The sequence below is a fragment of the Anabas testudineus genome, chromosome 9 (assembly GCF_900324465.2).
Source record: "Anabas testudineus chromosome 9, fAnaTes1.2, whole genome shotgun sequence".
NCBI classification, from domain to species: domain Eukaryota; kingdom Metazoa; phylum Chordata; class Actinopteri; order Anabantiformes; family Anabantidae; genus Anabas; species Anabas testudineus.
In genome coordinates this window covers 6,206,051-6,219,641 of record NC_046618.1, presented here as the reverse complement: position 1 = coordinate 6,219,641, position 13,591 = coordinate 6,206,051, and the positions used below count along the sequence as shown (strand labels likewise).

Sequence of the window (13,591 nt, the reverse complement as noted above, 5' to 3'; positions counted from 1 at the left end):
TAAGTGTGGTTTTCCAATGTGACTTTTCCTGCCAGACTATAGTTGGCATCCGTGTAGTAAAATTTTAAACAGACTTTTCAGTGTTGTAATCACTGCATTGAAGCTGGTCTCAGTTTTTTGATTCTTGATTCTGTACAAGTACTGCACGAGGCAGCTGCATCTTCTCTTCTCTTCTCTTCTCTTCTCTTCTCTTCTCTTCTCTTCTCTTCTCTTCTCTTCTCTTCTCTTCTCTTCTCTTCTCTTCTCTTCTCTTCTCTTCTCTTCTCTTCTCTTCTCTTCTCTTCTCGAGAAATGTAGGTTAAAAATATATATAGCTATAAATAACAGCTTCTCTGGGGGAGGAGGAGCATTTGTGACTGCTAAACCACTCGTGTTCTTGATACGCTGTCTGGCTTTTCCACCAGTCCTTCCTTCACCATGCATACAGTAGTAAACATATTTTATTAACTAAATAAATCATCATTCTAAAGTAGCATGAGGTTAAAATAGTGGTGACAGGTGTACAGTGGTGCCTAGAAATTTGAGAACACTATTGAGTTTTTTCTGTTTCTTCGTAATAATAACAAAGTCTCAAATATTTGTGTTTGGCAAAAGCATATAATCATTTTTTCAGCAATTTACATTTATATTCAGTCATTTGGCAGATGCTTTTAAAAGGTTACAGGGTAAGTGTAAGGAGGTCTTGTCTTAAAGAGGTTGGGCCACATCGGGGATTCGAACCCCAGTCTCCCACATGGATGGTGGTGATCTTACCACTACACCAACCAGCTGCAATAACTTCAACTAAACATAACTGCTCACTATTTATCAGCAATACTGATATAATACTGCAATACTGTAATGAACCCTGCTTAACAGCTGATTCTAAGCTATGTGCGGGTCACGTCAACCTAACCTGACGTGGCTTAGCTATTCTCATTATCATTGCCTTTTGTGTCAAAACATGGATGGAATAGGTTCTATTGAAGTATTATGGACCATGTCTAAAGGTTTCTCTATGGGGACCGCTTTCTGTAACTGTCAAACACACACACACACACACACACACACACACACACTGCTTGTTGGTTTGCTGGATATTAGAACTCATTGTCTTGGGGCCTTAATGCTAATACTTTTTATGTTGCTAATGTTAATGAGTTAGCTAGCTAAGTTAGCTGGTGAGACTAAGTTGGAGGAGCTGGTCAGTTCACTATAAATGCACATTGTTGACTGCTGACTCATTGGTGAACAGCAGTAACATGGTTGTCACTGTTAACATCCGGTTAATATTAAATGGTAATGTTAGCATTAATATTAATGAGTTATTTATTAATTTAATCTATAAGCTAAGCATGTAGATTTTGATGAGATGAAAAGAAAATCAGAATATCTACAAGCTGACTCTTTTGTACATCCCTCTTTATTAGAGTATTGAAAAGAAAGAAAAAAAAAAAAACTTTAAATCTGGGTATTTTACTAAAAGGTGTCGGATTCTAACTTTGGAAATGTGAACGACTGAGAGACAAACCTCTGCTGGTGACGAGCACAAATGAGTGTAGATGTTACTCTCCAGCTTTGTTCAAGCATTAAAACATCTGGACTAGTTATGTGACATGGTAAAACTTCATTTTAGGAATTCTGGCAGAGTTTGTGGATGGGTGGGGGTTAGGGATCAGGTTACTACCATCCTATGTTATGTCAGCCAAGCTCTGGATGGCTCGTTTATTTTACTTTACTCAGTGGTTGGTTTGGAAAGGGAGGGGAGTCTCTATGGAAATGTCTGTTTTCCTCACCAGATGCTTATCCAGGCCTGTCATGGCACATGATGATCTATCATGCTCTGCTCTTATGTGGATCCTCTGAAGGCTGCAAAGCCCCTGACAGGAGATGAGACTGAATACATGAATAAACTCCGTCTCCAGCTTAATATTTCGATATTTGTGATCTTGAGGTGAAATTAAAACGTAGATGGATTTTAAAAATAGTTTTATGAGGACCACAAGAAGTTCAGTTAATTGTTCAGCAACAGAAAAAAGATCATCGCACCGCTGAAGGATATTTCTGCCTAGTTTTTTCTCAGTAATTTGACCTTTGTTCTTGAACTTTATATACTAATTGAGTAAATGAAGGAAACAGGAACAGTTCTTCCTGTATGTCAAATTAACCAGCATAACAGATTGCTTCTCTTTCAGGCCAGGTTTTCTTTTTGTGTGTTTATATCCAGATTCACTCCAGACATAATTGAATTCCTTTTAGTTTTCTTGTTATTTATGTATTTGTAGCTGGATAGGCCCTAATATACGTTAGCTTGGAAGATTTGTGGAATGTCAGATTTTAACTAGGTATGCAGTTTAACCAGCTAGTTAATATGGCAAAGCACCTAACAGAGACACAGATGAGTTGCACTGCAAATAATAGGCAATGCATTGGAAGAGATAAGATAAATGCTACACATAGAAGCACGGAGTGTCTTATTTAGTTAAATGTATGTGTTGAAACTGCTGTATATGTCTGTAATGTAATGATAATGTTTGTCTTATACCTTTCCAGCATCTGTATATATTACCTTCTCACTTTGGTGGCCTTTTGTTTGTATTTGCACTTTGAGTTCTCAGTTTACTATAGCCATCAGTCTGCCAAAGTTGGCAATGAAGTGTATAACTAAAAATAGGCTTTGACAGTCAAAGCTGTAAAACATAAAGTTTGATGGGCCTCAACTCAACAGATTATATCTTTTCGTTCTTAGAGCTTTCTCTGCCACCCCCTGAGTTCTTACCTGCTGTTTGTCTTTCTTTGTTCACCTTCCATTGTAGACAATACGTAAAATTAGTGTTATCTAAATTACATTTTCAATGTAATGGTTATATGAGCCACGGTGACTACTGAGAGAGAACTCTGCTGTTGTTTTTCAGCAGTTGACTGGTCTCTTCATTTCTCTTTTCTCTGTCTGTCTCTCTCACTTAATTTTCTCTCTCATTGGATGTTCCACACAGCAGGCATTGGCTTTGTTTATGGGCTGTTGTGGTAACTATTTGATTAACTAAGCCCTGGGGAGTTAATAGCTATTACAGCTAATAGGACGGTTAGTCTGGTCCCTGCTGGAGAGATGGGGGGGGTGACAGTTGATCTGACACACACCATCTAACCTCGCAACAGGAACTGGTGAGCCACAGGTCTTCCTGGAAGATTAGGGGCCTTTTTGGATTTGTAAAGTGTTAACTGTCATTTTTGCTTGTGTATGTTACAGCAACAGCTGGAGGAGGAGGCTGCAAAGCCCCACGAACCAGAGCGTCCCATCTCACCCCCACCCAGTGAGGCCAAGCACCGCAGCCTTGTACAGATCATTTATGATGAGAACAGGGTCAGTAGAACACACACACACTCACACACACAAAACACTCTGTCCACCACTCATGCCCGAGCCTAGTATTTGAAATGTGATTTCATTTGTTCACATACAGTATACAGTGCCTTCATGTGACAGTTAACCTTTGAACTAAAAGCAGATATTTCATATCCTACCATGACATCATCATCTACGTCTATAGAGTGTGGATCTCTCATGGAGTGTGTAACATGCAGAGCAAGACGATGGAATGCTGAAGAGCAGTCTGCAGAGGATATTTTTTCTTGGAGATGTGCCATTTTCACTTATCTTGTTTTGATTGAATCCTGAAAAACCCTTATAAACAAAAACACAGAGTATTCATGTCCTTCCTGAGCCTCATACTCTGACAGGCAAGGCAGAACTCTTACCTAACAGAGTAAGCTACTGAAGGTCAACATAGCGGGAATGATGACTCACAGGTGTAAACACACACACATGCACATACTGACACAACTCTTTGTCTTTTAAAGCAAGTATAGCACAGTTCAATACAAGTATAGTATTGAAATATTCTTTCAAGGAAACAATACAGAGCAGCTGGGAGATCATAGAAAGACTTATGGAAATTAGTCCTGCAGTTGTGCAGAAGACTGTATTCTATAATCTAGTGATTTTCAGTGCTCTCAGTCCCCCTAGTGGTGAAATGCACAACATCTTTAAAAAAATGTATTTATGTTTTTTTTTTTTTTTTGAAATTGGCATTAAAGGCAGAGAATGTTAACATGTGACAGCTCAGAGGGAAAGAGCTCTTGATTATTTTGAACTGACACATTCAGTTTATAGAATGGCACAGCAGATAAATAGAGAAAATAGACACTGCACTTTGAGGCCTTTTGCTGACAAGCTTGCATTTACCCTGCTTCAATGTCATTGGACAGGAGACCAAATCGAACGATTGTAGGACTAAAATTATGACATTTTACATCCACAGTTGCCCCAAGATAGCCACCAAAATTCACAGAGAAGCTTTTTTTCAAAAGGAGCAACACAATTCAGAGAGTGGCCCTCATGAGTTTTACTTATTGTTGCCATACACAGCTAAATCACAGCACGTCTGTATATTGCAGATTGCTCAAGACTCTTCTGAAAGGCTGGAAGTTTAAGAATGACTCATGGCTTACTCTACAATGTAGCCTGACCCTTGTAACACTTACCACTTCCTTCTCACTGGCAGGATGTACTCTGGCCTACTGCCTGGCCCTTTAACCCAGCTATCTGTCTCTCTAGACTACCAGCTTATTATTAAGCTACTTTCTAGTTTCACCCTTTTTAAGCCCAAATGTTACAGTGACACCAGAGCTTGTACTCATCTGCCTATATTTATTACTTTGTGCACTATAATTGTAAAATCACTTAACATTATGAGTCTGTAGCTACTTTCAGACATGCCCTGCAACCCTGAACATATTTAGACATTTACTCTGGTGAGCTGCATGTGAGAATGCATTGGTCTCTGTTCTACCTGGCTATATATAAATCAGGGCAAGCTCTACTCCAGCCTGAGGTGATCTCAAATAAATACATAAATAGACTATGGATAAGAAGAAGAAGGAATTATCTGATAGGATGTCTTATCACCACGTCTGTGTGAGAATACATTATCACTCAGAAGTTTATACACACACTCACCTTGAGTGGTTTATTTTTATTTTTAACATGCATATATGTACATTAATACACTGAATTATGACAGAACAAATATGAAATTATACAAGAAATAAGTGTTAAGCAACCCAGAATATTATGTTGAATGTCTCTGCAAAATGCTGTGGTAGCAGTGTTGGTTAATTGGACCCTCAATTTTAACAGTTAGTGCGTTTACATGCACTCAAGTAACCAGGTTACTGAGAGAAACCAGGTTTCTCAGGTAATCTGGGAATACATCTACATGCACTCAAGGAACCTGGTTAGTGAGATCTGAGTATACATGCACCAAAATTGTACTCCAATTTCTTCTTTGCCTTTTGCTGATTTTGGAAGCGTGGTCCACAGATTTTAGCTGTATGGGGACAGAAAAGATTGCTGTTCCTTTCTTTCTCTCTCTCTCTCTCTCTCTCTCTCTCTCTCTCTCTCTCTCTCTCCCTCCATTTTTTTTTCTTTTTAAATATAAATATGTGTGTCAGGGAGGTGACTGACTGCACGGTGAGAGAGACACACACATACAGCGACACACAGTCACAGCCCTCCTATTTACAGCTCAAACTGTCTGAATTAAAGAAATGCAGGGTGAAAAGTGACTTTAGGCGTCTACATGGAACTTTGTGTTGGTTTCAGCTTTATTTAAATTTTTGGTGGACTTGATTTAAAAAAAAATAATAAAAAATAAAAGAAATTGTGTTGCTCTGTGTAATGATCTCTCCTTTCATCCAGCTGCTCCTCTCAGCTGATAGCAGTAGAGTGGTGAGTGTCGGCAGCCTTTGTTATGCACATGCGCTCTTGCTGAAACCCGGTAACGAGGCTACATGGCAGAGTAATTGGTGTTCCCTAGGAGATATCTACCTCGGGAAATCAGGTTTCTCTAAACCCCTACCGCGATTATGGTAACCAGGTTTCCCCTTTACACTTATACACTTAAGACATCAGCTTTCTCGAGAAAGCTGACTGTAACCCGGTTATTTGAGTGTATGTAAATGCACTCAGTGTCACTAGCAAAGCACCCTTAGTCATCACACCTCCTCCATACTGTGGGAACCACACACATTCAGTAAACCTCAGTTCACCATCTCTTTGTCTAACAAATACAAAGCACTTAGAACCACAAAAATCTCAAATTTGAAATTATCAGTTTTTGGATTGACTGACCTTCATTTTTTTAAAGTAATCAGGAAAAATCAGGTCTTTTCTTTTTAGTTTCTCACCATAATACAGATTTTTACAGTAGTTGTAGTAGCAATAATAATATGGCCTTCTGTGGCTGATGGTCCAAAGGACATTAAGAAGGCAAGAATATGTGATTGGGAAACCATTTCAGGGGACTTCCTTCTAAATCTGATGAGAGAGTGCCATGGGTGTGCCAAAGTTAAATGTAGCTACTTTGGTTATTTGACAATAAAGGTAAAACACCAAACTAGGAGGAGGAGTGTGCAAACTATTACTGGTAATGAATTTGTTGAAATTGCTGGAGGTGTTTTCTTATTTTTGTTTTTACAAATACAAATACTAAAAACTATGTATGCATCTTTAGGATTTGAGATCGAGCTGTGTCCTTCTGAATGTTTTTTGCACTAACGCTATCGTTTAAAACTAAAAACATTGCATGTGTTAAATCAACAGTTGATACTACGGTCTGGTCTGTGCACGTCAACCTAACTTGACGTGGCTGTAACCTACCCAGCCACATGAGTGGTTCCAGCGGCCATATTATGATCGGCTTTTCATGTCAAAACATGGATGGAAGGAGTTCTATCAAAGTTGTATTGACCAATCTGAAATTTCTATCCAGGAAAAGTTATTTTTCAATAGATATTGTTATTGTTTCATTGCCCAGCCCTAGATGTGTCTACATCTAAATTGCATCTAAAAAAAGCTACCTGCCTTGAATGCATTGTGGATGCATTTAGACTTAACCTTTTGATAGTAGAATTTGCCAATTTTAGCACTGTGTGCTACTGAGGTGGTGCGGAAGGCAGGAAGAAATAGATCCAGCCTATGTGTTTAGGTTTGTGATGAGCTTGTGTATGCTAAAGATGGATGAAGAGAGCAGTTCTGTGTTTAATTAACCACATTTTTTAGAGAAACTCTAATATGCCGAACAACTTCCTTTGCATATCATCCATCCTCCTCCTTTCGATTCTAAATTTATCATTTCTAATATTTAATATGTAGCCATATTTCAAGAGTTTTGATGTCAGACTCACAGCCAGGAAATAAAAAGAAATCCTTGAGCCTCATTGCTCCCTGAGGATGAAAGACTGCTTTTAATAATTGCTGCTCATTAACTGCTCCTGCGGTGAGCAAGCTCTCTGAGGCAATGCTCTGCAGACTGTTACACTTACTCACCGGTGGGGATGCAACAGGAATGAGGAAAACATGGATCAGTGCAAAACAACTAAAATAAGTATAATAGTATCATGTCCTTGTGTTTGCATGTGGCTGACATCTGTAGCAGGTGCAAATGTAAAATGGAGAAAATACACTGGACAACAAAACTGGAACCATGTCATTTGGCTCACAGGTGATCCAGTTGGAAGCCTGTGTTGAGTTAAGTTAAGCTGTGTTTGAGAGCTCCTCTGGGGTCTTACATCTAAGTCTGTTAACAAGAGCCTTGTATAAACTCAGGAGTAGAGCCCAAACACCTCCTGTGCTACCTCTACAGTGAAGACAGAATGAAAGGGACAAGGAAGCAGCATGACATGGTGGGTTGTGAGTAATAAAGGTTGGCACTCACATACTCACGGCAGGTTCTGTCTCTGTTATCACCTTTAATGTTTCTCCCATATCTTCCCCTCAATCCATCTTTCTGTCCCAATTCTCCCATCCTGTCTAAGATTTGTCAGTTCTGCCAGTCTCAATGTATGGTCACTGGAGGAAATGAAGTGTGATGGGGCAAGCAACAAAGCATGTGGTGTGTCTCCAAGGAGGGTCTGATCAATGAAGTGGAGGGAGTCTGTGCAGCAGAAAGAGGCAAAGATTGGAGTGAACATTGAGAGGGCTAGCCTGGGACACTGCTCACACATTTGTCTGCTAGAGCTAAATATAAATGTATGGGGGAGCAGAGCTGCAAAGAGGTCATCCAGAGACATGGGAGGTTTTTTTTTTTTGCTGGCTCAACACCTCTTTTAGTTCTTGCTTTATGGTTGCCAAGGTTTTTTGTTTTAAGAGGGCGATTGTTGTAGGTAGTGAGCTGGAGGTGAGATCTTTCTGTCTTTCATCAGATGTCTCTTATGAGATAAATACCAAAGCCCTTCAGTCCCCCTCCCCTCACCCAGATTTTTTTTCTTTTTCTCTCCCACTCACTTTCAATTCCACTCCCACTTGTTTTCCTGCCTGCCTGCTCTTTCTCTCTAACTCTCTCGGCTCAGGGGAGGTTAGTAATCTTTTTTCCCCTTGGGAGAGGAGAGGGAGCTCTGAGGCAAGGAGCTGTGGCCTGGCTTGAGTTAAAAGCTCTAATAATAGTCGGTACAACTATCTATCCATGCATCCATACATCCAGCAGTCCGTGCATCCAGTAAGCAGTGGTGTTGCCCCAGTGATCAAGTGAGCTTGCTCACTGTGTTGCCGTGGTGATGGCAGAATTACAGGTGGCTGGCTAATTTATTACTTCTGTTTGTGTTCCTTTACCAGAAAAAGGCAGAGGAGGCTCACAGGATATTGGAGGGACTGGGACCCAGGGTGGAACTGGTGAGTGGAGATTTTGATTTTATGTTATGTTTCTGTTCCTGTATTTATTTTTATTCTCACTGTTGCATTTTTTATGTCAATGGCTCGTGGGAACATTTTACTGAACATCAGGTTAGAGGGAGAAAGGATTTTATGGAGAGACAAGGACTCAGTCTGAATATCATGTCCTCAGCATTGGTAGTGTAGTGAAGAGGTAGTGGTGAAGGGAAAAATACATTTGCAAGAAAAAGTAAGTGAATTTTCTTGTTTTCTGCATAGATTCAGCTTAGTACCATACTGTGTTTGTTGATATTTGTGTCTTTGGTGAAGATCAGATCATATTTTATTACCAATTTATGCAAAAATCGAAACTTACTTTTTCTTGCAACCACATTTAATTTCTGTGTTAAAATATTTAACACTGATAATAATTAGAACAACTAAAAATAGAACCTCAGCCCTCTTACTCAACTTTACATTTTTTAAATTGGCACTCTTTACTTAGATACAAATTGAAAGACTAACTTTTAGGACAGTTTTTTTTTTTTTTTTTTTTTTTTTTTTATTTACTACTTTTTCTTATACATTACACCTACTAAATGTATCTGTGCCTGCGTCCATTTTAGTGCAGCACATAAACACTTACTTAGTGTTTTTTACCTCTTGGTTCTGTTGTCTGAATGAACTACCTATGAGCGCATGCATATCATTACACAAAAGATGAAGTACACTGTTCCTGATTCATTTGAATTGAATTAGATCCGGTTATTAGCTTGGAGGTTCTTCTATTTCTACTTGCACTGAAATCCTGTATTGATTTGGGTCAAGGTCATAATCTATATATTGAAAAGATATTGATGTAAACATGAAGTCATTTAGCCTTCACCTATAACCCTCTTGAAATTCAGATGTTGACATTTTGTTGGAAATTAAATGCTAACAAATTCTTTGATCTGCTTGTTTCTTCTCTGGTTCTAGCCTCTGTACAATCAGCCTTCTGATACCAAGCAGTACCATGAGAACATCAAAATGTAAGTCTCTGACTGTATACATCACACATTATATGTATGTATTGTATATACAATAACGTAAGTATACGTTACAAACTGTAGTTAAGATTGAATAGCGTACTGGACTCAAAATTCACCTAATAACTAAGAGGAATAAGTCACGATGTTATTAGTTGTAGTTATATAAATCATAGTTTTTGTACAATGGCTTTGAGCCCATCTGAAGGCTTACTGAAATAAAATAATAATGCATTTAGAGTCAAGACAATTACTGTTGTGTCTGTAAACATACAACTGCTCTTGGTAGAATGTACAACTTAGTAACATCATCCACACAAAATTCACATATAGTGGCAAGAAAACATATGTGAACCTTTTGGAATGTTATGGTTTTCTGCTGTATTTAACATAATATGTAAATTTTGATTATTTGGTTAATGATTTTCATCTAAGTCAGGGTATTAACAAAAATAATATGCCTAAAATAATAACACAAAACAAATTCTGATCTTTTATGTCTTTATAGATAACAACCATAGAAACCTCATAGTGATAGTGAAAAAAGTATGTGAACACTTGGAATTGTTAACTGATTGAACCAGGTGCTTCCTGTAGCTGTGGATCAGACCTGCACATTGTTCAGGGGAAATTTTAGCCCATTCTTCCTGCAGAACTGCTTTAGCTTCGTCATATTCTTTGGACGTCTCGTGTGTGGCTCTCTTCAAGTCGTTCCATAGCATCTTTTTTGGGTTGAGGTCTGGGCTTTGACTTGGCCACTGCAAAAGGTGGATTTTGTTTTTCTGAAGCCATTCTGTTGTGTGTTTTGGGTCATTGTCCTGTTGCACCACCCAACTTCAACAAAGTTTCAGCTGACGTACAGACATTCTCACATTATGCTGAAGAATGGTTTGATACACTTGGGAATTCATCTTCCCCTCAATCACTGAAAGCTGGACAGACCCTGACACAGAAAGCAGGCCTAAATCATAATGTTTCCTCCACCATTGGGAGGATATTTTCATGATGATATGCAGTGACCTTTTTATGCCCGATGTAGTGTTGTATATTCTTTCCAAATAGTTTAACAGACAGACTGACAAAAGTAATAATAAATACAAATTTACAAAAAATTAACTAATGAAAATCAGACATAGCTTTTGAGTTGGTTTAACAGAAGTTAAAAAAAAAAACAAAAAAAACTAATGAATCTGACCTGGACAAAAATGATGGTACCCCTACAAAAGATGTAAAATCATTTGACCGTAGGGACATGATAAACTAAAGTGTGTCCTGTAACCACAGACCACAGAAAACTAAAAAGATAGTTGTCTCAGGAGATTAGAAAAAAAAATTACACAAACATGTAAAAGGTAAAAGGTTCACATATTATTTAAAGGTTTAAGGTCCATGGGACTGTAGCCAACCTCCCTGGACATGGCCATAAGAGGATAATTGGTGACAAAGAGACAGAAAATACAAGTGGTATCTCTCTAAAGAGAACCTAGAATAACTTCCAAAGAGATTAGAAGTGAATTCCAAGGTCAAGGTACACCGGATTCAGATCACACCACACGTCATCACACACATCAGTCACTTTTTAAGCCAAAGTGGACTTAATAGAAGACGACCAAGGAGGACTCCACTTATGAAAGCAAATGGAAAAAAAAAAAAAAGAAAACGCATATTGACAAACCACAAAGTTTCTGGGAGAATGTCCTTTGTACAGATGAGACAAAACTGGAACCTTTTGGCAAGTTACATAGGCTCTATGTTCACAGACGCAAAAATGAAACATACAAAGGAAAGTACACTGTACTTACTGTGGAACATGGAGGAGGCTCGGTTATGTTGCTGCCCAATGTCAGAAAGCTTGGTCTTTGTCACAGATCATAGTACTCCAACAGGATAATAACCTAAAGGTAAAAACATGCAAGAATGGCTAAGAACAAATCATTGGACTATTCTGAAGTGGACTTCTACGAGTCCTGATCTAAATCACATTGAACATCTGTGGAAAGAGCTGAAACATGAAGAAACATGGTGAAGGCACCCTTCAAACCTGAGGCAACTGAAGCAGTTGGCTCCCGAGGAGTGGGCTAAAATACCTGTTGACAGGTGTGGAAGTCTCATTGACAGAAATCGTTTGATTGCAATGATTGCTTCAAAAGGTTGTGCAACAAAATATTAAGTTAAGGGTACCGTCATTTTTGTCCGGGTTGTTTCATTAGTTTGTTTTTTAAAATGATTCTGTTGAGCCACAACTCAAAAGCAACGTCCGATTTTCACGAGTTAATAAAGTTAGTACATTTCAATTTATAATTACTTTTGTCAGTTTCAAGTTATCTCTGTGACCTTTGTGGGTTTTTCTTACTTTAACGGAAGGCTACCAACATTTCGTCCATCTCTGTAGCGAGGCATGGCTCACCTAAGTATATTCTTCTTGCCTTTCCTGAAAGAGGCATTTCAGGGGAAGAGGGGGATGTGAAATTGCCTTCATGTAAACTCAGTGTAGAGGTTACTGAATAAACGTGTGTGACAAGGGCTGCTACACACACAGAAAAAATTATGTGCACTTTCAGTAAAACTGTTCAACTTCATTAAGACACTGCAGTTGTGGAGGTGGTGAAATCAGTGGAAAGATGAGTATAAAGGCTGATAATCACATTCTGTCAGTTCTGTTTAAATGCATTCCTGTAATTTCTACTATAGTCTTAAACGTAAGCCTTCTTTAATATCAAATTCTTTTGGGATTCAATACCTGAATAAGATGATGAAATGATTAGTAAACTGATTTTGTTTTCTTTTAATATTATGTATGATATTGTAATTTATAGTTTGTTAGTTTTTTCGTTTATTATCATTATTTTTATTATTTGCCTCATTAGAAATAGCATTTAGGTAAAGAAAACCTATGCATTATGCATTTACAAATGTACAGTAAGTCATATTTGCTAGCTAAGTTTTCTGCCTCTTACAGAGCCTCAGATTATTTGTACCCAATGGTGCAGAAGTAAAAAATGATCAAACAAAAAAAGCAGCTTTTGCCTCATATAAAATGTTTCCTTTCTCAGCATCTGATGTTGAATTCAGTGAATGATTAATAAATCATATTAATTTCATATGTTGGTGGAAACCTACAGTAAGTGGAGCAGAGAGTAGACAACCTGCCATGTCTATCAATAAGGCTTAAGTGCATCTGCACTCTCTTAAGGACGATTATTTTCTGAGGCACATCAAAGGGTTCCCTCCACCTCTGGCAAAGTGGTTTGGGCACAGTGGTATGCCACAAGATGTGTCTGACCTCTTAACCGCACACTGCTCTGTCTTCACTTCTTTTGATCCCACACCGTTTGATCAGTATTATTGCCTCAAAGCAATTAACTGAAATCTCTCCTCTCTACACCTGTGTGTGTGTGTGTGTGTGTGTGTGTGTGTGTGTGTGTGTGTGTGTGTGTGTGTGTGTGTGTGTGTGTGTGTGTGTGTGTGTGTGTGTGTGTGTGTGTGTGTGTGTGTGGGTTAAATACCACTGTGTAGCTTTAAGCTAGCACAATTGACTTCTTTGTTTTGCTAACCAGTTTGATAACCTTGGCGTTCATCCCTGCTGGGATAGATGAATACCACTATCTGTGGGGGCTCTCAGCATCTGAGTCCTTGTCCCCATTTGTCTCCTACCCACACAGTGCTTCTGCCACCTAGCTCATGCTTGTCTGTATCATTTGCATTTGCAAACTATTAGGTGAAAATCAAACATCTGTAAAGCTTTTGCTCAGTGTAGAGAACATCTATCACAAGTGAGCATATAATACATCAGTTCATCATGTTTTAGAGGTGTTATGCCAACTTACAGGCTTAGGGCAGGACAAAAACCTTCTGTAGCCGTTCAGGGCTGCTA

At 38.6% G+C, this 13,591-nt stretch overlaps 1 protein-coding gene across 3 annotated transcripts in view; it reads left to right on the top strand.

Moving 5' to 3' along the window:
• Positions 1-13,591, top strand: part of ncor2 (nuclear receptor corepressor 2) — an 82,178-nt gene that overhangs the window by 26,808 nt on the left and 41,779 nt on the right. For all 3 annotated transcript variants that reach the window (XM_026342284.1, XM_026342285.1, XM_026342283.1), the window contains 3 exons: positions 3,230-3,343; positions 8,654-8,710; positions 9,668-9,720. In XM_026342284.1, coding sequence (XP_026198069.1) covers positions 3,230-3,343; positions 8,654-8,710; positions 9,668-9,720 — 224 coding nt within the window. The remainder of the gene's footprint in view (positions 1-3,229; positions 3,344-8,653; positions 8,711-9,667; positions 9,721-13,591) is intronic.